Raw genomic sequence first — 26,922 nt, forward strand, 5'->3', positions numbered from 1 at the left:
GTAAAATGGGCCACTTTTTGGTAAACGATTAATAAGACCATCAAAAACGCTATGCATGAAATCCATTGATATTTTTAAAAATCGACATAGGTCTCTTAAATGTTTCTGTGTGAAAAAAAAATTAAAAAGTATAATTATTTTGGAATTATGAGAGTTAAAGTATCGGGATATTCCCTCTCGAGGTAAGATGAAGGTTCAGGTAAAATGGGCCAGCCGTTCAGTTAAATTGGGCCAAGAGAGAACAACACAGTAATTTTAGCAGAAATCATTTACATTTTAATAATAAATTGACACTACTACTAAACTACAACACTAAACTTAACATTAACAGTGAATACATAAGAGGTTGAAGACATTTTTTAATCTTAAAATGCATTTTAAAATTGCATGATCATGTTGTTGCTATGCTCTTTGTTAACTGACTATGTTACAGGCTCTTTTACTGTGTGTGTATGTGTGTGTGTGGCATTATAGATGCCATTTTTTCCCCCACAGTGCTAATGGCACCATGAGTGGCACTGACCAACCTTGGATAAATATCTAACTTTGAACATGTTTTGCACCCTCAATTTCTGTGTAACTTCAGTGTAAGACTGTGTTTTGTATGTGGCCCATTTTAGCTGAAATGCATGGCTCAATTTACCATGATGCATTAAGGTAAATTGGGCCACCCACAAAAAATGCATTTAAATTAAAAATAAGTAAGCTTAGCAAGAATTTTGCATTCTATCCAATGGGGGGAATCACAATGACTGTATTATGGAAATCAAGTTTTTTTTTGTAGATCTGTTTTTTTTACGGAGTTATCAACCTTAATATTATTATCAAAAACGAAAAGAGAGATTTTGTAACAATCAAAATTACAAATTGGCCGTTATTTGATTTTGGTCTCCTCGTTTTTTGGTTTTAAAAGCAAAAACCAAAAAACGGAAAAACCAGCCTGAATTTTTGTTTTTTTGTTTTTTGTTTGAAACGGAAAACCAATGGCCGCGAAGTACACGGACCCAAAAGTTTGGCCAAAATGTTATGTTGATGTAAACAGTCACCTGAGTGAATGCATCTTTTATTACTATTGAAAAATGATCTCCAAAAGGCATAAAGTTAAACATGAAACACTCTTTTGCAACATGTCAGTGTAATATTTTTGTGAAAAGGGGAAACAAAGCAGCACCCTGCCCAAACCTTTGCTGCGGGCCCTTTTCCTTTTCTGTCATTTTGAAAATGAAAAGATGAAAATAAAATACATACATTACATTGTTTAAAATGTAAAGGGAATGTGTCATCTGTAACTTTATGCCTTTTGAAGATCATTTCATCTTTCACTTGCTTAACTGTATACATTTAACATAAACTTTGACCAGGGGTGCCAAAACTTTTGCATGCCACTGTAATAAATCATACATCAGTCACTTAACAGCTGAGGATCATTTATTATTTTTCATTTGGTTCACAATGTATGATTTTTGTTGTTTTTTTTAATCCATGTGCACAGGCTGAATAGCTGGCTTTCTAACGTTGAACAATGAAAATACCTGAAGACATAAGACATTGTAGGAGGTAGACTGAATAAAGGAGAAAACAACAAAACAACAGGACACCTGCAGCAAACCTCGCCCCTTCACACAGAAGCATTTTCTAAGCAGCAGAACAGAGCTGTGCAAATGTTTTAGGTATTAAAACTAAAGTGAGAACGCTTTCAACAGACTGAATAACTAACATTGAGATCAGCATGACATTTTTGCATGATGGTTACAAATGTAAACATGTGAAGAGCTTAAAATCTTTGCACAGGATGGAATAGTTCATATCCGCACTCTAATCTGCATCTCAGGATAATATCTGGATTGGGATGATGATGATGATAATGCTCTGATCCTAAATTATCTTTCTCTCTGTCTGGAGTAAAGTAGCAGACTCAGTGATGGAGAGGGTGCAAAGTGATTGAATTCCAGTGGCAAAACACAATTAATTAAATAAATAAATAAATAAATAAGACAAGTTTCAGCTAAAATTGTACACCATATTCTATTTTATCTTAGCAATCAGTGTGAGAAAACTGGTTCGTAATATTTGGACATGAATAAGAAATTGAAAACACAGTTTCGTCCAGTCGCAGCTTAATTCTTCACTCCATTATTTTTTCTTCTTCTCCTCTGTGGCGTTGAACCATGAGTCTAACAGCTTCTTCATGTAATACAACTGCCAGGCGTGCACTTGAACAGCTATCACCATGATGAGGTACATGACTGTCACTGCGGAGAAGCCAAAAATGAAGCGGTAGGCCTTTCCGTGGCGGTAGAGCTGCTGCGCTACAGGAAACATCTCCATTCCTCCATAAATAAGAGGTGCTACAGTGAACAGCCCCGCGCTGATCATGGATATGACCAGGTAACTGATATTGTTCTTTGGAAGTGACAGACTGCTGCAGAGCAGAGGGAGGAGGCTGAGCAGGTAGGGGTACTCCCACTGGTACGGCATGGACACCGTGTCATGTGACACCAGGTTTAAGTGGCTGACCGTCACCTGAGCAGCGATCAGCAGCCAGATCAGCAGGTGGACCACGTTGAGCTTCCGCACCTCTGACTTCAGAGAGGCACTGCAAAATATAAAAGCAGGATTATCAGGATGTGTTGGAAATCCTTGTACATGTTGCTGCGGTTTAATAAGCAACATTAGAAACAGATTAAATTCACTTGCCTCATTTGGTAGTGTGGGGCCACCTTTTCTCTGTGTTTAAAGTTTATTCCATTGGCACCTTCAGCTCGGGGACCTACACGTGATGTCATGTTGAGAGAAACCTGCAAACACACACCCCCCAAAAAACAAAAAACAAAAAACAAAAAACAAAAAACAAATGTTATTGCAAAAGCCAAAACTTACAGAAATTGTCCTAATTATTTAATTGTGTGGTTGCAAATATATCATAAAGTAGTGGAAAAATGTCTGGCACAGTTTTTTTTTTCTTTGTCCTAAAAACTGTTTGTTTTGTTACTAGTCCAAACTGAAATGATGTTACTTGGCTATAAAATGAGACAGAAAGGCAGCAAATTATTATTATTACTTGTATGTTTTACCATTACCAAAATAGTTACCATGGCCTATATTTTTTTCTGTAAATTATGTAATTGAGTAATCAGCTAATTGTGTCAGATATTTGCACATTTGACCATTTTTAACCTGCTCTTGTCGCAATATAAGATCACAGACCCATAAACATGAGTAGGCTACACAATAAATACACTGTACTAAATTAGAGCTAAATAATAACATGACATCATAAGTCAGACTGTTGTGTGATCTTAGTACCATGGTTCTCAGTAGCTACTACTCTATAAATTGAAAGCGACTAACCCTAACCCAACCCTAACGAAGATTATTTCCGTCGTCAGAGCTGTTTGAAGCAGGTTGGTACATTAGCTGCTATTGCTAACTAACCTAATTCAGTATTTACCTTTAAACAGAAAAAGCGTCTGTTCGTTAAAGCTTTGACATCATTTTATCATAAGCAGTAGCATCACAGTACGACACTAAACATGAAGCTGTGAAAACGCATATATAAATCTTACCGCAGCGTGTTTCCTTACGTCTGTTCCTACCGGTTGTTTGATTTTTGCACTGACAAAAGATGTGATGTGGATGTTTGCAACAAGCTCTGCGCGTGCGCACAGTCCCAAAAGCTTCAAACCGGAAATCCGACCCCCCACCCACCGCAGCATCAGCATCTCTCATCCTCTCATCCTCATCACGGGTCAAATCCTTTTCCTCAGTATTGCTGGATCAGGCTTATATGGGCGGCTCATTTATTGTTTTGTTTTTTAATTTCACGGTGTAATTTATTCCTGTATGTTTTATACAGTAACAGAAATCAATTGACATCTTTAAGACAAATACCATCAATAATATTCTGACTATTGAATGGAAAGAAAAATCACATAAAAGGATTTTACAGGTTATAATAATAATATATTTTTCTAGTTAATTTTCTTTAAAAATGTTTTGCCATGGATGAGGCCCCCCACAGTGAACTTACAGGGGTTGCCTGCTGTGAGCATAGAAATAAGTGATCAACAGTTTTAATTAAACAATTTTTATTTAGAAAAAACAACATAGACAATAATAACAAACATTAACATTAAGACATAATTTCATTGGTTACACTGAAAATATTAGCACCATGGTTAAAGAGAGAAATAATTGCTTTTCCTTGAAACCTTCGTGTGCTTGCTGTCCATTTTAAAGCAGGCCATCAGCAGATAAAATAATAAATTATTGACAATAGTTATTATGGATAACTGAAACATGAAATACTTTGTTTTAATTGATAAATTGTATGTCAAATGTATACTGCATGTATTCTCCACAAACTTGGCAGCAATACATACTAAATCACACACACCATTCATTTATTATTATTTTTTACCTTCAGAGGAGTTTCATTTCAAACCTATAATCTGTAATTTGTTTTCCACATGAGACTCTCTAACAGTACTATACTGCCATTGCAACTAGAAAATTAAGTTATTCTAATTTGAAACTAGTTACACAATATGTAAAATGATTCTGAGTTGCTTTGAAATGGAACCAGTCAAATGTAGAGTCCTTATACATGACATGACATTGCAGGAACTGTACAATACATGGTCACAGATCTGTGATTTCTCATATTTAACATCTGTTACCTACATCTGTATAATACTACGGCTTAGTTAGCGACACAGAAGTTCTGAAAAGTGTTTTCTGTACATTGTAGAGTTTAATTTATTTAAATGAGTGGTTTTCATAGTTCACTGAAAATGATGTAATGTTTGACCTTTTAGTTTTAGCACAAAAAATGTCTTTAGAGCACGACACCCATAAACCTATATGCAAACATTAAGACATAAAAATGAATACCATATTACATTCTTGCTCTTTGATTCTCACTCATGGGAGCAATTGTCAGTTACCTACACACATGTTTAGGTAACATTTCATGTGTGATTATTCAATCTTGGTCTTCTACTTTTTGTTTGCCCTCCCAAGTGAGCACATATCATTACATGGAACAGTTTTTCCTGTTGCATGTAATGCCTCTCTGCACCTGAAGTGAAAGCCATTTAGGTTGCTCCCACCTGTATTTTACTTTTTTAATTATTCTTTGGAAAGCCAATGGGGAGCTTGAAAGATTAATCCTTTGGAAATCTGAATTAGAGTTTATATCAAAATTCAGTTATCTGCAGGTCACGCGGCCAGAAATATGTCTAAATCTGAAACACAAACTGCTGCAGTGTAAACTTGTTCATAATCTTTCTTGTAATTTTACATATTTGCTTTCCAACTGAGAGACAAGGACTATATTTTATACAAAGGCATGCAAATAGAGATGTCCTACCATGTTTTCTACTGTATTTCACATTCATAACACATGGGGTAGCTGCCAGTGTTGAGGAGGTACAGGGACAGAATCTGACAGTGTTGCATCCAGAAATGTTTTATCATCTCTTGTGTACAGTTCACACAATCCCCTCATGTCTTTGTACCTTATAACAACTTTTCTCTCTTGTGGATGAAAATACATCTGGAGCCAGCTTTAGGGGTTTTATGAGTGCCTTTTTCTCCATGCTGAAAAATAATAAATCTTTGCTCTCTCAATTAAACAGCGATAAGGGTTCACAGTATAAAAGCTGCTGTACATACAGACAATTATACTTAAAAATTTCCTTGAAATATTTCTGTTGATGATCAACAGTATGTTGACTTTACAGGCTGCTCAGTCTAAGGTAATTTGTGGTCATATTTCATATTGTACAAAAATATGTTCCCATTTTTTTTCATTAGGCCTCTTTCTCCCTGCAGTTTGTGGTTTTACATCGGATACAACAAGTACCCGGAAAAGGAGGAGTGCACATACTGCCCAGCATAAAGTCCTGAGGCCTGATCTGAGGGCAGCTGAATATACACAGTGTCTCCAGGTTGTAGAGGCAATACCGCACTCCCTGATGCTTGGTCTAGAAAACCCTTTTTATATTCATCATATGTATACATCACCGGCTCATTGTTCCTCATTAAAGCTACCCAAACATTAGCTCCTTTGCAATGGATGTGGTAGGCAAAGTAATAAATTCCAGGCATGTCACAGGTGAAAATTCCTGTCTGGGGGTTGTAGTTTTGGCGACCATTGTACAACAGCTTGTCAAAGACAACTGGAGTGCCTACAGGTGGAAAGGGAACTGTTGCTACAGCTGTGAAAGCTGGCATTTCCAACCCATTGGCACCCATTACTTCTGCACCATTGCCTCCATACTTGCCCTTTTTACCATAACTACCAGCTTTAACACCATCTAGTCCAGGACCCATTTCAGAGAGGACTCCAGCCATATCAGGAGACAGTCCAGTTGCTCCAGGTGGACCAGGTGGTCCAGGGGGGCCAGGCTGACCTACCTGTCCAGGGGGCCCTGACGGGCCCTCTTTTCCTGGGGGTCCGATAGGACCAGGAAGACCTGGACTTCCATCACCCTTAATACCAGGTAGACCAGGTGAACCACTGTCTCCTTTTGGTCCAGGAAGACCTGGAGGCCCAATTGATCCTCCTGCACCATCCATTCCTGGGATTCCTTTAGGACCTTGAGGTCCCACGTCACCAGGTAATCCACTTTGTCCTTTTGGCCCTTGAAGTCCAGGAGGACCAGGGGTACCAGGAAGGCCTTTATGCCCTCCATCTCCTTTGGCACCAATTAGTCCTGGGGGGCCTCTTGGCCCCGGCTCTCCACTTTCTCCAGGCAGACCATCCTTACCAGGTATCCCAGGAGGACCAGGATCACCCTGGGCTCCATCAAGCCCTTTAGGTCCTCCATCTCCACAGTCACCTTTGGGACCAGGTGCACCTAAACCTCCTGGAGGTCCCATAGGTCCTGCAGGGCCTGGTGGACCATTTGGCCCAGGAGGTCCAAGCATACCAGGAAGTCCTCCGTGGCCCTTATCTCCTTTCGGTCCTGGAGGTCCAGGTGGCCCACTCATACCTTTATCACCCTTCGGTCCGAGGAGTCCTGGTTTACCAAATCCAGGTAGTCCCGGCTTTCCTGGCAAACCTGGTGGTCCTGGATGACCTTTTGCACCTGGCGTTCCTGGCTGCCCTGGCAGACCGTTTTGACCTGGCTTTCCTTGACCAGGTAGTCCTGGTGGGCCAGGCTGTCCTCCTTCACCAGGTGGCCCAGCTGTTCCTTGCTCTCCAGGATGGCCTTTCTCTCCTGGGGGTCCCTGTGGGCCTGGTGCCCCATTCAACCCAGGCTTTCCAAAACCAGGCAGTCCTCTTGGGCCAGCTGGTCCTGGGGGTCCTGGGAGCCCCTTGTGACCAGGTTGTCCCGGCAGGCCCATCCCTTTCTCTCCTTTGGGTCCTGGTAATCCTGGTAGTCCTGGCAGACCTTTGTGACCTGGCTCTCCTTTTGTTCCTGGCTGGCCTGGTAATCCCTGGACACCAGGTTTACCTATTCCTGGTAGCCCAGGTGGTCCTGGGGGACCCTGAGGTCCTGGCTGTCCAGATGGCCCTTCCTCACCCCTTGGGCCCATTTCTCCTTGTGGCCCCGCCTCGCCATTTGTTCCTGCCTTGCCGGGGAGTCCTGGCATACCTGCTTTCCCCACTGCGGGGACACCCGGTGGACCAGGAGGACCAGGTCGTCCAATAGGTCCTGGCTGTCCATTTCCTGGAGGTCCAGGAGGTCCTGGAGGCCCAGCAGGTCCAGGTGGTCCAGCTGGACCTGCTTCACCTTGAGGAATTCCTTCAGCACCACTGGGGATTGTCTGACCTGTGAAGAAGGAAAAACATTCAAGTAGAAGTCATGAAATTGACAGTACAGTATGGACAAAGTTGCCAGTTGGTTTTAGAAGATACTTTCTACAAATCATCCCTTCCTGGCACTCGAGGAAACAACCAATACAAAACAAATTATATACAATATGCTATTGAAACTAAAGGAATGGTTGTGGCCTTCACATGTTTTAATACGTTTTGTCACATTTGGTAATAGTCTGAACATAAATGTGCTTGAAAGATTCTTGGTTAGTGAAATTTCTCACCTTTGTCTTGACCACCCTTATATCCACCTCCTTTACGAGCATTTTCTTTGCCCTTGAGCACAGGCATCTGGGGTAGCTCCTTCCTATAATGAGGATACTGCATGTATGGTACCTCTTTGCCAAGGTACTGTTGCTGAGGAAAGCCATCTTTGCCCATCCCCATGTGTTGGAATTGCTGAACTGGCTGGTATTGCTGGGGGTGTTGCTTGTGTTGGTAGTATGCTCCACCACTCACAGAAGTAAGCACTACAAGCTGTAGCAGCACCAGGAGGAGGGGGACAGGGAGGGGAGGCATGGCCAAGGCCTGAATGAAAAGTAAAGGAGTCAAGATATGAGACAAGGTTGTACCTCTTTTTAGATCATGCACATTAGGAAAAACATCAAACATTACTGTGGTAACAGTTTAATACTTCTTTCATGAATGCCTTCAACAACCTTATTTACATGGTGCAGGTAGTTGCAGGCCTCACTCTGTCTCCTTCTGGTGGCTATACACTGGAATTACATACTGCACTTGAATGTGCATAAATGGTGTGTGTGTTGTGCAATATTGTCATAGGCAGCCCCCCAAAAAAGCACAATGAACTTTAATAAGACTTTAATATTATTCTCCAAAATCACCACCCACAGCATAACTTACTGTAAATCATGAACAATTTGCATTGAACGAAACAGCAGTTTTAATGCCTTGATGACATGTATTGATGAGATCACTTGACTTCATTGCTGGTTCCTTCAACTAGAAAACTAAATCTGCTAAATTTTCAATACCACAATTGGCAAGGCTCAAATTGTTCCAGTTTGTATATTCTTGAGACTGATGTTAAACTGCATTTAGAATAAGATTTGAAAAGTTTGGAAAGAAACATGTGTTGCACACTTGGACAAAGTACACTCCAGGCATGCATGAAGTTTGTGTCTTTCTTTAATATCTGATAACACAGGAATACAGACACGGTAAGTTACGTGGTCGCTCTCTGTGGCACTCTGTTTGCTATAGCACGTACGCGCCTTCCTGGTCCAGAGGACCCCTACCTGGACCCCTGGCTGCCCACAGTGCCTGCACTAATCTCTATTCTCTGCCTCACATTAACACACACACTCTTACAGTTACATTTATCAACATTCAGACCAACTACTGTGAATAAAATAATAGTGAAATATGAAATACAATAATGGTGAATATAATAATTAAAATAAATAATAAATGCAGATGGGGGGTGCCCATGTTTCATAAACAACTGTACTTATGGGTCCCACACATGACACCCCTAAAGTCCTAACAAAAGAAGTAAAATGACTGTGTCATGTGTAGGATTTCACTTGTGTGTTTCTGCCAAATCTTCCAGTGCACAATTGTTGCATAACAAACATGTTCTTTTGCTCATTGATTGGACCTGTATTTTGTATTTACACTGGCTCTGTACTTTGATCTAATTGAAGCAGTGGTAAGCCTGTCACTATACAGTACATACACAGTACACAACACAAATAACAGGAAAATCCAGACTCAATTTAGTTAGACTGCATTTTCTACAGTTGTCCACAAGATGGAGCCATACTAAATGTGGGAAAAAAAAGTTCTTCTCATTTTCCCATTGATGCTCAATTCTTTGGCTGAAATGTCAGTGGTGCCAGGATTAATCAGTTCTGATGTCTCCCATAATGGGAGTTTCCCATAATGCATTTTACCTTTACATAGGCAAGGTGTGCAGTTCTGTGTTTGTAACATAAGTGCACATAATTACAAAGTACTGTATAGGGAAATATTTGTAAAAAAAAAAGGACAGTTAGGACATTAGATTTAGTAAAGACATCGAGCCATCAAATAAACTCAAAATCCCCTTCAACCACATAAAAGGAACGTTAGAAGATGACAGGAGAGCGCACAGTGGTAGCTAGTGCTTTCTGTGAAAAAAGAAATACACATCCAACCACAAACTTCAAAACAAGAATCGTGGTTCAAAACTAGTGAAGAAAAGCCCATTCATGTGACAATGCCCAACTGATGGCTTGCCTCTCTTTTTGGCTAACATTCAGATGTCTGGTCCAACAAGTACGTTTCTGAGAAAAGTTAGTTGTCTTTGTGCTGAGGAGTTTACTATATGAACCATTTATTTCTTACTTCCACTGTGAGCTTTCTACTTTAAATGGTCAGTAACAGAGCGAAGCAAGGGGTTTCCTTGGTTTCACACCCCATGAATAAGACTCTCAGCTGCTCCTCAGAGTGTCTGCTTGTTGTATTCAGTCATTTCTGACAACTACCATCTCTGCCGTAATCGACTCATCTTCTGCCATGCTCCATCTGCGATCCTACTCCCAGTTTTATTACAGCCAGTTCATCTGTAGCTTTTCTAATTCACATCCTAAACCACATCCCTACTGTCCACTCCATCACTGGCTCCTTGGATCTTTTCCGCCCTTTCACCTTTTCTCAGCCGACTGCTGATTTTGACATGGCTGTGCCACTGTCTCCCCCAATGAGAGCTGGCCTTTGAAGGAAACCCACCTAGTTTCCACGAAGACAGAGGCCAGACATGCCAAAGAGTCCAGAGAAATGCCGCTGATTTTTCCCAATAGGAACTAGAACCTATTTTTGACCACTGAGCGGAAGCTGTGGTCTGTTCCCAATGCCCTCATTAGCTCTGTGAATCAGAGAGATCTGCAGACAATACACAGAAGTGGAGAAATGGCCTGTAAAATTAATCTGAGTGTGACACAGGTCAACCCTCGCATTAAGTATGTGAGACTGAATTAAGGTTCCCAGGCTGCTATAACGGACGTTATACAAGACAACAATGGCTAATAAAGATAGAGAGTTAATGGAAATATATGGGGCGGGGGGTTTAAGAGCATTATAAACATGTCTAATTAGTACTGTAATCTTTTATAAGTGCTTTCTTTGTAAAGAGTGTTGATAGTTCCTTACAAAAGGGGGCACTATGTATTTATATGCACTTCCTCCATCCTGTAGGGTACAGTAAAGAGAGGTGGGAGGTGGAGGCTGGGTGCTGAGATAATGAGAAAGAAGTGTATTGATCCAAATCAGGATAAAACAAATCACTTTTGCCAACAAATACAAGGAGCAAGACATCCGCCAGTTCAAGACTCAGCAAGTCTTTGAGAAGTTTGTGAAAATGTGGGAAGATTTCACCAAAATTCATATTGCACCACTTTCTTACACATCTTCATAACGATACCACCTAAGTATGACATGCAAAAAGTGTGTTTGAACTGCAATGGTATAGAAATGTAGTGGCTTTTTATAAATATGGTTATATTTTGTTTTTAATAAATTGGAGAGATGGCAGGTGGCTTGGTGATATGATAGCTCAAATACATAGCATAATAGTTGTCCAAAGAGGAGTGAGTAAACACATAAAGCAGTTTAAAAAAAAAAACGTGACTGTTTTACTACACTTCAGGAACGTCCCAGCTCAGTGTTGGTATGTGTGTGTGTTTGTGTGTGTGTACGTGTTTTTAAAGGGGTGGAAATTTTCTAACAAAACTTGCAACTACAGATCAGAGGGACCCGCACAACGAGGGTCTGTTCAGTGTCACATAGCAACGCCATAACATTGTCATGGCGACCGCAGAGTGATGGAAACACCTTGTGTCTTTACCTGGTGTGCTTTTCTCCAACACATTATTCTACATAAGTGTTGCCTCCCAAGTGACTTGTTCATACAGTAGAGCCGCTTTCAGACTCTGACATAAACATTGACCAGCAATTTCCACGTTTTAACTTGTTATTACAGAAAACAGACAGAGAGGGGTGCAGTTACAACAAAGTGGCTATAAAGAAACCTGTTATACCCATTCCATGTATTTTAAAGTGCAGGTGTCATCCCTCCATTTTTATTCATGCCCATGGCAGACGTGCCCTAGGCAGGAATATATAAATATGTGACAGCTGTAAAAAAAAAAAAAAAGTGGTGATGGCATGAGCAACGTGTTGTGAGCGGTTTCTCACATTGGTAAGATTTACAGTTTAATTTTTCACACATGGACGTAAAACAGTTTGTCTCACTCAATGAGGACTCTCTGACAAGCAGTCATTCGTAACAACGACTAAACACGAACCGCAACCATGTTCGACATTTTGATACTGGGCAGATTTCACTAGTGTGCCAATCACACCCATTCACAAACTGGCTTGTTTACAAGACAGGAAAAGATATAGCTACACACACACTGAGAAAATTGTAGACAGATACACAAACGCAGACAACATCTACATCCAACATCCGTGCAATGGATCATTTTAAGGGAAGCTGGAGAGTGATGAATTGATGTCTAATAAAGTGGCTTTCCCCTCAATCAATGCCACATTGGTCATGTGTTTTGTATAGTTGTATATTATATTTCAGTACACTATATAGGAATAAAGGTCTGCAGCAGTGCCTTCAGATTGATGAAGCAGTACTTCTATGGCTATAATCAAAATAGCAATAGAACCAAGTGCAATATCAAAATCTCAGGGTCTGCGATTTTCTTTTGATGAAAGTAAAATGTTTCACAGTGTTGTTGTGCATTGTTGGCACCCTTATGTTGTGTTGCTACAGAGAGCTACAGGTCAACAAATCATTATTTCAAGACATAAATTGACATGTCCTGCCCATTTAATGTAATATAGCTAATGTTTTCTGAATATCACGCAGTCCTGTGTTGTAATGTAAACTGTTGTTCATTGATGCAAAACACAGAGTACAACAGATTGTTTAGTCATAAATGAAAGTATTATGTCAAATTGAACTTCTGGCCTGATTATGGCCCAGGGGAAAATTCAGGGGATCATAATAAAGACAGAAAGAAAAGAAAAGTCATTACAGTTCATGTGGTGAACATGAATGTCTGTTGGTAGTAGCTGGTGAAATATGGTAGAATGAAATATGATGAATGAAAATCATCAAGCCCATGTAGGACACCTTTATCACATTTGCTCTTGAGGGCTTTGAATTCTCTGAAATGTGCAGACAATTCAGACATATTACATCCCATCCCGTCATTCAAATTTGACCTGACACATTTACCACAACGAGACAACAACCCAGGGGGGGACAAAAACGGTACAAATATCTGCGGTTTGGACCCTAATTTTTCAACATCTGCTGCCAGAATCCTGTGTGGCAGGTCATACACCACTGGGCTCTCAGCATGTCCTGCCTGAACCAGACAGCCTCAAAAATAAGCAAACCTGAAAGCAGTCTACGGCGTATGTCTATGTGTCATGTGTGTATGAACGTGTATGTGTGCGCCTCTGTTTCCTCGACTACTTCCAGATGTCCATCTTTTTGACACTTTGCATAAACGAAACACAGCAAACTGTCCATCAGGTGTGCGAATTGAGAGGACTCATGGGCGTCATATGTCTGCAAAGCTGTATTGTTTTTTTTGTTTTTTTTCTTTCGCTGAGTCAACTTTCGGCCGGCGGAAGCTGAGGTGTTACTGCGGTTTATACAAGCTGCAATCTCCATACTGTCATTAAAACTGCGCCAGCTGTGCCACCCCATGAACAAATGTGTGAAGAAGGAATTAGGCTATCGAAAACTACAGTATGTTGAAATGAACCCCAACTTCCTTAGGTCTTGTGATTTACCACAGGAGGGACTGCTGAAAAGAGACATTTTCCACCAGGCAGCCTCAAACATTATGGAAGAATGTTTTTTAGATTTAGCTCATTATGTAAAAAAAAAAAAAGGAAGAAAAAAAAACAACTGCATTGGTATTCACGAAAGCTACTGAGTTTATTTACTTTGGAATTACTGTACCTTTCAATGCCTGTAGTGTCGAGGCTGCCACTGAATATATGGTTTATGTTGTTAAATAGAGAGCTCTGGAGTGCAGTGTCACCTGAATAATTTCATACACAATGTAAACAAGATCATGTTATTGATGATTTTAAGGTGGTGCTACTTTAATACTACTACACACATGCCAACTCTCAACAATCTACTGTAGGTCATGAAGAGGTACAGAAAATCATTTGACAGATTTCTGGCGAGTGCTGCTTAACTCAGGAAACACACCTGTATCTGGTGGTGCCTTGGTTTTATGCTGCTCATTCCCTCACACACACACACACACACACACACACACACACACATGCAGCCAAGCTTACATGAACTGATGCACATACACGACAGGGCTCAGCTGAGGGATCAAGACGGCTAAACATACGCAGCTTAAGCACCTAAAAGCACCTAAAAAGCACTTTTGAAGCTCTCCTCCCACGGTGGAAATGTTAGGGATGTCTACTGTCCTCACATCTCCAGACACATCTGTCTATTCTCTCTCCTCTGTCAGATACAGACGGCTCTCTCTCTTCTCACAGTCTCCCTTTCTTCCGATGCCTCTGCATGAACAGAGCCATGTCTGTTCTTCGCCATCTTCACCCTCTGCCTCATTTCTCTCCTCACTGTCTCCATCTGTCTGTTTGCCCTCGCTGGCCCTTTTTTCTTCCTTTGGAAACCTCCCGGTTCAGTGACCTGGAGCCACTCGGTGACCTTGCAGACCGCAGCGGAGGTCAGAGGGCGAGACAGCGTGTCTCTTTAAACCACCTTGCTAACAGAGTAGGAAAAGGAACTACAGAGGAGTCTAGTGGTGATGAGATGAGTGAGATATTGATTACATTTTTGGGCAAAAGGTTTGAGACTGGATCTGCTTAAGCGTTCTTACGTGAGTATTTTTGCCTGTGCTGTATGTGCGTGCGTAGAGAGACGGCATTGCAAAAGCAGAAACAGTCATTTATTCAGCCAAATTAGGTCCAACTTCAAGTCTCTCCTACTGCATCTATGAAACAAGAAGCCTGACCACAAACTGGTGTTTAAATCCCACAGAACACGTTTGGCAAACCACTCTGCCTTCCTCCCTGCGCTGCAAACCATTTACAAATTTATACTTAAGCCAGCGGTGCCCGTGCACTCAATCTTGGTAAGTGCCCTGGCGTTGTGGTTTCTCAGTGAAAGGGAAAGACATTTGCAGCTCCTCGGCTCCCTAAACGCAGCTTTTATCACAAAGCACACCTCGTAAAATTAACACCTCTTCAAGTCACGCTACAAACGTCCCCCGTTCAAACAAACCTCGTGCACACACATACACAGCTGTGCAGCTAAATGACCAAAGTGTTTACTTCTTTCCCTCTCCTTTGCCCTGCCATCATTCTTGGCTTTCATTGGGCCTTTTTGTCCCTTTTGTCCAGCGCATTCCTAAAGTTTGTTGAATAATGTATGTAGGGGGGTACAATGTTGTATGCACACACATGCACACAAATGAAAGCACACACTCCTCTTATGCACGGGATCATCCTCATTTAAGGATTGAACTCAACCCTAACTGTCACAATCTAAGGTTAACGCAGGTCACTTACATGAAATTTATCGTATGAACAGAGAAACAAAAACAGTTTGCATAGAAATGGGTGGGGTGGGGTGGGGGGTTGGTGGGGGCGGGTGTAATAGAAAATAAGGTCTGTTATCAGGTTTTATTTGCATGTTGTATAATGTGCATTTTACTGTAGGTCCCTGAACATCACACACATCAGAGCAGAGCAGAGCAAAGACTAAACTTAATAATTAAGGTGGAGAAAAAGGCACTAATAACTTAATTTAGATATTATTATTTTTCTGTGGAAACTTGCAGACAACACATGTGATTGGTCCCTCATGCTGACAGTCAATCCCTGCGAGCAAAATCAATCAATTCATTCATTCATCACTCATTTTTTCATTCATAGACTTGTGACTTAAGAACTATGGTCTCTGTAAAAGGATTTGATTGTATGGATATTTAACTGTAAAACACTTACAGTATGGGTTCATAAACTGATCACATCTCAGCTGTAGCCTCATAGCAACAGGTCTGAAAACAAACTTCTGAGCCTTCAGATTTATTCCTTAGTTTGTATGTTGAGCATGGTGAGGAGGATTGATACTGAATATAATCAAATCATGACTATTTTATTTAGCAGCAAGTGACATTTATTGGGCCTGACGAGGCCTCAAACTGTCTGTCAGTGAAAGAGCATCCCGGGCCAGAGAGACAGAGCTGCTCAGAGCCAAAGACGGCGTTTGCTCTGCAGTCTCTTCTCACCAAACTGCTGCTCTTGCGCCCGTCACATACATCTGACAGTTTGGCTTCAGCTTTCTGCATTCACACGCTCATACACACACACACACATGGACACAAGATATTTAAATCTACCATATATTTGCCTTCAGGAGAAACTCTCCCTCTCCCAGCACTCTATTCAGGTGTCTGAAAGCCCCAGAGAAATCAGCCTAACTACAGGGATGCTGTATGCAGCTGCCTGATAAAAGCCCACTGCTGTTATGGATGATGATGTGCAGAAACAATGCTAACGCCAAAGCTGAAGGCCAGATTTGTGAAGCCAAACCCTGCAGCAGCCCAAAACAGCCATCACTGGCACTCCCATTCATTCATATTACAAAGAACAAACTCACCCACATAAGATTTTGGAATAGAAATAATAATACATTAATGAACAGTCATCATCTCTTGTGCGATATTTAATATTCATCTCGATCTTCTGTTTAAAAGTTTACAAAACTAAAGTTGTGTTAAAAGAGTGGCTATTTTAAATGCTGCGATAAATTAGCAACTCTTACGATTCAATTACAAATACAATCAAAGCAAACTAAGTTTACTCATTAGAGGATCTATTGGACGGTTAGTATGAAATAGAACAACATTATAAACTGAAGTCACAGAGAGCACAAGCAATTTGTAAAAAGCAATAAAACAACTATTGTGCCAAAGTTTAGTATAAGAAACTAATTGAATCAGTCACAAATGAATTGTTATTAGAGGTTTAGTGAGAACAGGGCAGTGCTTACCTTTGTGAGTCGCCGTTTATGGGGAAATAATCACTGCAGTCGGACTAACAGACAGAATAGCAGGCAGACAGACAACCACACAGAGGGGACCCTGGGATATGTGCTCATAACGGACGCACACCTTGTGGACACAGCTTATATCTGCTGGAAGGTGGAGCCACTACGGTGGGTGGGAGAGAGAGACAGAGAGAGGGAGAGAGAGTTAGAGAGAGAGGGAGGGAAGTGTGGGATGGAGGGATGGGGACCTGAGTGAGAATAAATATAACCTCCCAAAATGTTATGCTATAATTTATTATGGCAAAACATGCTCACATCCCGCTGCTGAGCGGCCACAGTGGATGACAATGATAAACAGGAATGTTTTCCTCATTAATGTTGTGATCTACTGGCCACTGTATGCAATAAAAAAAAAGAAAAGCTGAATAAATCATTAATGTTGTGTTTGAGCCCAGACATACAGGAGCTGGTTGTTCAACATCACCTGTCCTGGCACATACCTGGGGGAAAAAAGCTGTAAAACAGCCAAGGATGCAAGCGCACACACTCAAGATCATAATTAAGCATTCACAGGGACTGTATTTACTACATGTGACAGTTGCAACAATTGCGTATAAAAGACATTTATAGCACTTTATGAGTAGGTAGTCAGGGGAGAGATGTAACTCAATGTATTTATTAAAGCAGATAACAGCGGCACGGCCGTTTCGGCTAATGCTGTGTTCAAGGCAGGCTTTTGAAACCGTAAGTTACAGCTTCAAGTCACAACTACGACTTGGTAGCGTTCCAGGTAACCCGTAGCTCGTGTTTTTACCGTCCTGTTGTCTGTGAAAGTTCCCTATAACGGCCACTCGTAACTTCCGACCCGTGAACTCGTACCAGATCGAACTGGTATGACTTCACAGGAAGGAAAAACACAAAGTACGAGTTTCCTTGAACGCACCATGAGTTAGCAGCCCCCGCCCTTGTCAGGCATCAATTGGTCCTCGTGCTACGTCACCACATTCACGCGCATCCCTTGGCTGCACACACAGCCCTTCATGCCGTTCTCTCCCCTCATTGGATAACACTTGTATCCCACAAGGAAAATTTTCTCCTCGGGTTACAGCAGAGCAGAGTGACGGAGAGACTCGTGTTTAGGCTGAAATACTTCATGTAAGTGATTGCTGACGGAAAATAGGACTATTTAGGACTTATATTAACAAAAACATTCCACTGATATCTGCTTTAAGTTACACTTAATGGAAACTTGTTAGTTGTATTTCTTTTTCTAATTTTCACTTTTAATCCATCACATTGTATTATACTTCTGCATTGCTGTAGTCCCATAGTGCATTAGTATTTAATGTAGGAGACAGAAGTGAAATATAATGGTTTGCACAATGATTAAGCTTTAAAATAGGCAATAAACTGTGGAAATATTATCCTTTTCTGCAGGTAGACATATCTAACCACCAATATGTACTTACAACAAATTTATACATCGATAATTTCTGAAGGGACAACTTATCATTTCTATGGCCAATTTAATTTTGACACTAGACTATGAAGTAGCCTATTATAACAATTACAATTCTGATACCTCTGCAATATCAAGTGAATCAATTAATAATGTATTTCTTTTTCTTAAGTAACGTAAACGTACAAAAAGTTTCACCATGTTTTTTTTTCCCCAATCACATGTCACCAGTGTAAATCCAACATATGCATGTGTCTAAAAGCAGAAGGAGAAATAACATCCCTGCTTCCACACCTATCATACTGTAGCAGCAGGGTGAAAGTTTTAGTCAGCGTTAAAACGTGGTGAAAAGCTGCGTGATGAGCACTTAGACGGAGCATTCAGTCACAGCCACAGAGTAAAAATAATCTTTCTCTCAGAGGTTCTTTGTTGGTCTGTGACGACAGACACTTTCCAGGGCAGTTTTGACACCTGTGTACAACAGCTTCGTAACTCTGACGTGTCCCAACCACCTAACTATACAGAGCGTGAACAGAGCCGTACCTGTGTGTCTTCTCTTTTATTTCCTTTGCGTAAATCACTGCACTCTATGCTCTTGTGATTTTTTTGATACAGAACAGAGACCTGCAGTGTGTCCTTGTCTGGATGAGGGTCCTGCTGGTTGGAGGTGGCTTAATATGTGTGTGTGTGTGTGTGTGTGAGGGATAGTTGATGCATGCTGCTTCGAAGTGACACAGTGGCGTAAAAGGGTGGATGTCCTGCTGTATCTCCAACAGCCAAGTGTCAGCTTAGTCAGCTCACCAGTCTCTGGCGTCATATGGTAGCTGAGGACTGTCAGTCTCAATGACGGTCTCCTCAGCAGCATCAAACATTTTACTACTATGCCAAGTCTCTAACACAGAGCATATTGTCTTATATCTCTGTGGAAATGCTCGCATGAATCATCCTTCATTAATGAGATGATCGTCCTAATGTCAGTTTCAATGATACGGTGTTTAACCCACAAGTTAAAGGTCCAAATACTCCAAGAGCATAGCTTATAATTGTTCCCCACCCGCCCACTCAAACACAAAACTCATATAAATGCAGTAAATACACCTCACACACACACACATGCAGGCACAGGCACACACTTTGAGCTGCGGTGTGAAAGGTACACGATAGCAGGGGGGTAATGAGTTGTGTGTGTTTGCCCTTGTGCTTCAAATCTCTTCCTGTTCCATTAATGAAGCCTCAATGGGCCTCACAACCGCCTCTCACCATCCGGCCGGCACCTGTTGTACTGTACGCTGCAGCATGTGAAAATAGGCCCTGAGCATGGCTTCAGTGCTGTTTTCTCAAACCTGTAAGTGTAAAACCCTCTTTCACTCAACTCATCTGAGCATTCAGTTTCTGTGTGAGGACTTACCTATAGTGCCTACAAATAATGCTTCCCTTCCACTCTGATATTTGTTAGCATCTTTAAGATATGTTTTGGTTACTTACCATAACTTCACTGTTTCTGTTCAGTCTCATTGCTCTCATTCGGTGGGATACACATAGACGATTTTAAAAACCTGGGAGGCCTCAGACATAAGGACAGTGTAAACTGATTTTTAACATTGTAACATGCACTATTACCCCAAACACATACAGTGGTGATTAGTCAGTCACAAGAAAAACAAACATGGAGGACGATCAACAACGTTGTCCTGATGTGCAATCTTTTAATTAGAGATATGTGGGGATGGCTCTGACTTGATTGGAAGCAGTAAGTCAATCACAATGACACAGCACAAACTGGACCCAAAATCTGGCCTCAAATCATTTAGTGCAGTGGCAAGGCAAGGCAAGGCAATTTTATTTGTATAGCCCGTTTTTACAAACAGTTTGTCTCAAAGGGCTTTACATGGCATCGTAACAACATCCTCTGTCCTTAGACCCTCACATCGACTGAGGAAAAACTCCATGGAAACCCTTTTAACAGGGAAAAATCGGAGAAACCTCAGGGTGAGCAACAGAGGAGGGATCCCTCACCCAGGACGGACAGACGTGCAATAGATGTTGTTACAGACAAGAAAACGGGAACAGTGGTTCTCAAAGTGGGGTCCGGGGACCCCCAGGGGTCCCTGAGTGGGTTCAAGGGAATCCCCAACTTTTTCGCAAAAATGTTACCACTTTTGTCTAGAAATCCTATGACTTTTTGCCAGAAGTGTCTCACCATTGGCCCCGATTTGAACATACATGTAGACTGACTAAGAAAGTAATGTTATTCATGGTGTTTTTTTTCCAATGGGGGTCTGTGGTCTAATTTGTGTCAATTAAGGGGGTCTTGATGTAAAAAAAAAAAAAAAAAGGTTTCTCAGTGTGTAGCCAACTTTAGCTTCAGCATAAAAGCTGACTCTAAATCCATTGTATACAACCTGTCCTGCACCAAACAGGAACCACACAAAGTAGGTAAACTAGCTGGAAAAACACACAGCAAATTATTTAGCACTTAAAGGTTCAGATATTTCTCCAAGGAGCTGGTGAAGACCAAAACAGAGATAAAAAAAACAAAACAAAACAAAACAAGAGTTAATACTGTACTTGGACATTCACTTCATAAGTCTACAAGATTTCGTATGTTGCTTGGTGTCAGCTGGATGTGTAAATAAGTGAGGATGAGAGTACATCATCATGTTAGCAGGTTGGTCCATTGCCCCAAAGTGGCTCGGGGAGCATACGTCAGTCCGACTGCCCACAAGTCCGACGGCTCATTTCTCCGACTACCCATTCTACAGTGTTGAGGTTAGGTTTAGGGTAAGGTTAAGGGTTAGGGCTACTTAAGTCGGAGAAGTGGGAGGTCGGACTGATGACGCAAAAATAAAGAAATGTATGGTCGGAGTCGGAGAAATGGGTGGTCGGAGAAATGGGTAGTCGGACAGACGTCATGTGCCCAAGTGGCTCACAGAGACTAGAAGCAGTCGTCATGAGAAACAGGCAAGATACCAGACACTCTTCCCTCCTGTGTTCGACATACTGCACAGTGAGTGTGAATAACCCAGAATCCACACGATCAACCGCATTATTTAGTGTGTACAAGTGTTGTTGTTTTCCCACCAGCTGGCCCACCTCCTCTGAGCCTTGAGAAAGTTTATGATGCGTATTATGCACGACATTGTCCAGAGCCCCTGATGAGAGTTACACTGGGTATTTGTATTTTAGCCAAAGCGTTCCAGTGGAGAGCCACTTAGAGGCTGAACAAAAACACTTGTTTGGTCATACTATAAATACGGTGTATTAATAGTCCAGGCAAGTACATGGCAGACAGAATGGCATTTGGGCAGAGGGTGAAGTATGCATGCCAGTGTGCACAAATGTGCTGAAGTGCTCTTTTTAGATGTATTTGTAACTTACAGAGCAATCTGTGCCCAGTGTGCCATTTATCACTGTCTATCTATTGCTCACGCTCTCCAACTTTCACACACTTTTTTCTCTGACCTCTGCACCTCAAACTGTGCGTGCTTGTGTTTTGTGACTGAATGCACGTGTTGTCCAAAGGCCTACAGGGTCCCGGGCAGAGTTTACATTTTACAGTCATAAAGCAGAGGCAATCAGCCCATCACCACAGTAACCCTCTGTTAAGAATCCGTTTTTAATAGTGTAAGTTGAGTTTGAGCTGCGGTCCCATGCTGCTGTCACATTTTCAGATGAGTTTACGGCATCTGAGTTTGTAAGTCGTCCGCATTCCTCGCTCTTTCCTTCTTCGCCATGAGGCAATCTTGGAATTTGCAGTGCAAACACAAGTAACCATCTGAAAGTGTCCATGTCACCTCACCCAGGAGGGACAGAGAGCTGTGGAATTTAGCCCTGCTGGAAAACACTCAGAAATACTAGCAATCTGTTAATCAATCAGTGCCATCGCCATGAGAATGACAGTCTTTATAAGAGCTTCCTTGTCCACAATCAAACCACTGCTTTCTTAAAAAGCACCCCCCACCCCCCGTCCACTGGGAAATTACCTGCATATATTCTGAAAATATTTATGTCCCTGTTGCCAAATTCTGATCTCACACTGAGTTAATATTTACCTCTTCATGATGTCACCCTGGGGCATCCAGCTGCTGGGGGAACTCTCTCAGCAGCCAGTCAACAAGTAAATCAGGCTTATACCCACAATGCTTTTCAACAAGTGTGTGATCAGCTTCTTTCTTTTTAGACTTTTACTATTTTGAACTTTTGCCCCTGTGCCCAGAACAGTGAACCTTGACCTTCCTTCTCCGACCCTGTAGGTCACACTGAACTAACCCTACACATGAACAATGGAGGTGGTACACCGAAAAAGAAATGAAAAAAGAAAAAAAACATGTCAGGAGTCATTGCTATACTACACAAATCAAATGGACACTGCCACACCAACATTGTCTTTTATCAGTATTTTTTCTTGTCATTCTAGCTGCTTTGGCCCAAATATCTCAACTATTAGATGGGTCGCCATGAAGCTGTGGTCCCCCAAAAAATAAATCAAGGGTTATTTTTCATAATGCTAAGACCACAATTTGCTGTTTTATATCTCAGGATACCACTGCTAATTTGTATATATTTTTGAGAGGAGTTTTAATGGCTGAAATAACCTGTATGTTATGACTTTAAGGAGGTAATCCTGTCAGCATAAGTAGCCGAAAACTGAATATCCTATAATTGTTTTCTACTCATTCATTCACTCATTCAATTATCCACAAAACGGTTTTGTTTAGTGTGGTTAAGTAAGTCTAAATGTTCATACTTTCCTACACAGCTGGTAAACTTACAGATTTACTATAGGTCTACAGTTGCCTTAAAGTGAGCTCAGTCCTGCCCTCTTCATCGCTGTCTTCATCGCTGTCGCAGCTTTCATGCCACACCTGCTACGCTCAGGGTGGGTATTTTTTGTTCCTTTCCCCCCTCCTACCACAGGTCTAGTCATAAATCACTGGGGTTTAAGAGTCCCCCGTGTCACTTCAAAAATGCCCCTCTCACCACCTACAAGGCTAGAGGTTTGTTATTCAGTTTTTTGAGAAAACAACCTTGTTGCTCACGCAGTGGGGCTCCCAGGACTTGTAGTGCCACCGCCCTCTCTCTCACAGACCTCCACCCCGTGAAACAGATGCACACTGTGGGGTTTAAAAAGTGAGCCGTTACATTGGGGGTCAAAATCCCACAACCTTTTAGTTTATCTCTAAATGATCAGCCATTTGTCTTAGGTACAGTGCAGAATTTAGGTTAAGGATAACACAAACTATACACAATTTTCTCCCTAAGTGGAACTAAATATGTAATCTATTCTTCACTGGAGGCTCCCGTCGTTCGAGCCCAACCACCGTGACCAGTCATTATGACCCTGAACACCACAGTCTCCACTCTGTCTACCCAGGGAACCAGGAACAAACCCCTGTGGCTACTGTTGCGTATTCATCCTACTGTACTGTACATGCATCTGTGTCTCTAAGTGAGTAGTGGGTTTATTTAGCTTTGTGAGTTTGCTGTGAATGTACAAGCGGTCCACACACTCCCCCGCTCACAGCTGGCCTGTATCTAGACAAGTCTTCACACTGCAGTGTCGCAGCAAAGCCCCCCCACCCTCCATACATGCACATACTATAGGCGTACACATGCAGAGTCTCTCCTCTTAACACATTAAAAAAACACACACACACACATACACAACACCCAGCCCCACCACAATCCTTTGCCTCAATCGACAGGCTGTAACATTCCTGTCTCTCACCCGGGGCTGTCCAACGATGACATCACTGCACCGACCAAGGTTTACAAGGTATGAGGTGGCTCGGTGGATCGAGTCTGATTCAAAAGACTCTCTCTTTCTGATCGCCCTTGTAAAAACGATAGTTTATCCAAATGAAATTATCTCACAGGACATCGGAAACAAACAGATGAATCAACCACTCATTGTCTGAGAGGGAAGTCAGCACGAGAGTGATGTCTGTGATCTGTATAGTCTGAAGAAAAAGTTCACATTTAGCACTTATTTGCTTTTCTTTCCAAGGATGACATCAGCAGATTTTTTTTTTTTTACCAATTTAAAGCAGAAGTAAGCGATCCGCTCGTAACTTCCGACCGGTGAAGTCGTACCAGATCGAACTGGTACGACTTCACAGGTCGGAAAAACACGAGTTGCCTTGAACGCACCATAACAGTCCTCGTCCCGACGTCACCACATTCACGCGCATCCCTTGGCTGTACACACAGCCCTGCATGCCGTTCTCTCTCCTCATTGGATAAAAACTGTAGGATACGAGAAAAGTTTTCTCCTCGGCTCAGAGCAGAGCAGAGTGACTGACAGACCCGTGTTTCGGTCCAAACACTCTATGTAAGTGATTGCTGTCGGAAGATATAACTATTTAAGACTTATATTAACACAAATATTCCGTTTACTTCTGCTTAAATATCTATTCCTGATGGGAGAGGAAACATTAAATTGGGTAACCCTTTAATTTACAGGGTTAGAGTAACCAGAAACAGCCTAGAAATAACAGTCAATTTCATAATGTCGAGAAATATAGCCAAGAAAAGCGATCGATTGCGTAGAAATAGCCCAGAAATAATTTAATGTCATTGACAATTGCAAGGGCTTGGTGGAGAAAAATTCTGGCCTTTCCCAAAAAATTCAAAGCATGAAAAGCATGTGTAATAATTTTGTCTTTATGAAAAACACAACATTATTTCGCTATTTCTTGACATTACCCAATTAATTGTTATTTCTTGGCATTATCATGTAATTAGCGGCCTGTAAATTAAAAGGTTACCTAAATAGCATATTTCCGTTGAACCATTTCTTCAATAAAATGTTTCTTCTACGAGCCCCTGCTCATGGGTTTTGTAAGTGTGACGGAAATCTTTATGGGAAAGTAAAGTCACACCTAGCAGATAATCCAAAACAGCCTACAGTCACACGTATGTACGGAGCTCATTGTACTCCCTCATCACACCGTGGCTCGACTGCCTCATCCCTAGCTACACACCTGCATCCACAGCTTGGCAAACAGACTGAAAGATACTGTACGTGTGGTAGGCTGTGAGGCGCATCAGAGGGAGACAGACAGTCTGTCGGTTCTTGACATGTTTGATTTACTGGTCCGATTTTAGGTGAGCGGGGGGAAAACACGTTAGTGAGAGATAAACATATTTACAGGAGGGTATGGGGAAGGTTTTATGGTACAAGGTCAAACATGGACAGAGAAGTCGAAGTGTCTCAGATCTGGTCTCCCGTTGTCTTGTCAGAAGACAAAAAAAATTCATAGCAAGACATGAGCACACAAATGGACAGCACAAGTCAACATTTCACATTTGTCTTGGTGTGATTAATAGTCATCGTAGCTTTGTGTCAATACTTGCACACTGGACGCAGGTGAGGTTGATTTCAACTCCTCTAGCCGATCCTCTGATTTATGAATTTGCCAAATTTGTCTGTCGCCTTGTCAAAGGCAAGAGGATGTTCCATCTCTGAGATGAACATCCCAGGCAACACTTCCTGTCATGATGTGTACAAATGGAGATTAACAGGCCCTCTGTAACCCAAAACTGGTAAAGCCACACCATACAAAGATTAGCAGGGAACTGTAACCGATCAAACCCTAAATCTGTCACTTTTTTTTTATTGTAAGTGCATAAATATTGGTGATGTTTTCCTGTCTACATAAAACTAGTGAGACACAATCCCAACAGCAGGATGATGGAGCCAAACCAAGCAGGCAGTTCTGGAATTTGCTTCACACACAAAAGACCATCTTGAACTGAGCTCGGAGATCAGGCAGAGAGGATCAGACAACAAAAAGCTATAAGTGTCATTAATGAAGTGTAGATCCAACATTTCTAGAGCTTGACGCAAAGTTTTTCTCTAAAACCCTCTGCTGCTTTTATAAGTACGATTCCTCCTCTCTGAGAATCCTCCAGTTTCATAGAAAAGCAAAAACAGACCCTATTTGCTATTTTGCATCCGGCTAACTTATTGGATGGACACACACATCCTGCTGAGAAATAGTCCTACATTTAATATCTGGACTGTTTTTCCAAGCCAACTGGGTGCTAGCTCCGGATTTACACAGATGAGACAATGATATCAAGTTTCTCGTCAAAGTCTCATTTGTGGTTTTGTGGCTCTGAGTTATGTGGAATCTGGTCACGAACACTTCTCTTTATGCAATTTCAGTGAATATCACTCCAATGAGTTTCGTCTTATTCCATAGTTTATAATAACTGCAGCATTGGGCTTAAGGAAGACCAGGAAGGTCAGTGTGAATGCAAGCTGTCAGAGCAAACAGGGCAAACAGCAGGATGTGACCACACACACAAGCACTGCAGAATTTAGGTGCTGAAAGGTCAAAGGTTAAAGGACAATTCTGACTTGCTATTTAACAGATATCAGAGATGGAGATTCACACAAATTGTACATTTGCACATGCCCGTGAAGAGTCTTATAAACATGCTGAAACACACACACACTGAGGTTGGTCCTAACATACAAGTATATTTCTTATGATGCTGTCTGCTCATCTCGTGAGGCCTTTTCTCACCGTCATCAAAATACGGATGTGTTTC

The 26,922-nt window shown here is 41.6% G+C and overlaps 2 protein-coding genes across 2 annotated transcripts; both read right to left on the reverse strand.

Moving 5' to 3' along the window:
- Positions 1-1,840: 1,840 nt before the first annotated feature.
- Positions 1,841-3,668, reverse strand: jagn1a (jagunal homolog 1a). Its single transcript, XM_085764706.1, has 3 exons — positions 3,567-3,668; positions 2,698-2,798; positions 1,841-2,596 (listed from the first exon to the last, which is right to left on the reverse strand). The coding sequence occupies exons 2-3, from the start codon at positions 2,784-2,786 to the stop codon at positions 2,134-2,136; spliced, it is 552 nt and encodes a 183-aa protein (XP_085620832.1). The 5' UTR covers positions 2,787-2,798; positions 3,567-3,668; the 3' UTR covers positions 1,841-2,133.
- Positions 3,669-5,675: 2,007 nt separating this feature from the next.
- On the reverse strand, positions 5,676-17,042 carry col8a1a (collagen, type VIII, alpha 1a). The gene is made up of 3 exons (XM_085765514.1): positions 16,908-17,042; positions 8,053-8,356; positions 5,676-7,781 (listed from the first exon to the last, which is right to left on the reverse strand). Exons 2-3 carry the CDS (start codon positions 8,345-8,347, stop codon positions 5,845-5,847), a joined length of 2,232 nt encoding a protein of 743 aa, XP_085621640.1. The 5' UTR covers positions 8,348-8,356; positions 16,908-17,042; the 3' UTR covers positions 5,676-5,844.
- Positions 17,043-26,922: the final 9,880 nt, after the last annotated feature.

This window comes from Trachurus japonicus, chromosome 21 (genome assembly GCF_045865225.1).
Source record: "Trachurus japonicus isolate A0001 chromosome 21, Traja_1.0".
NCBI lineage: Eukaryota > Metazoa > Chordata > Actinopteri > Carangiformes > Carangidae > Trachurus > Trachurus japonicus.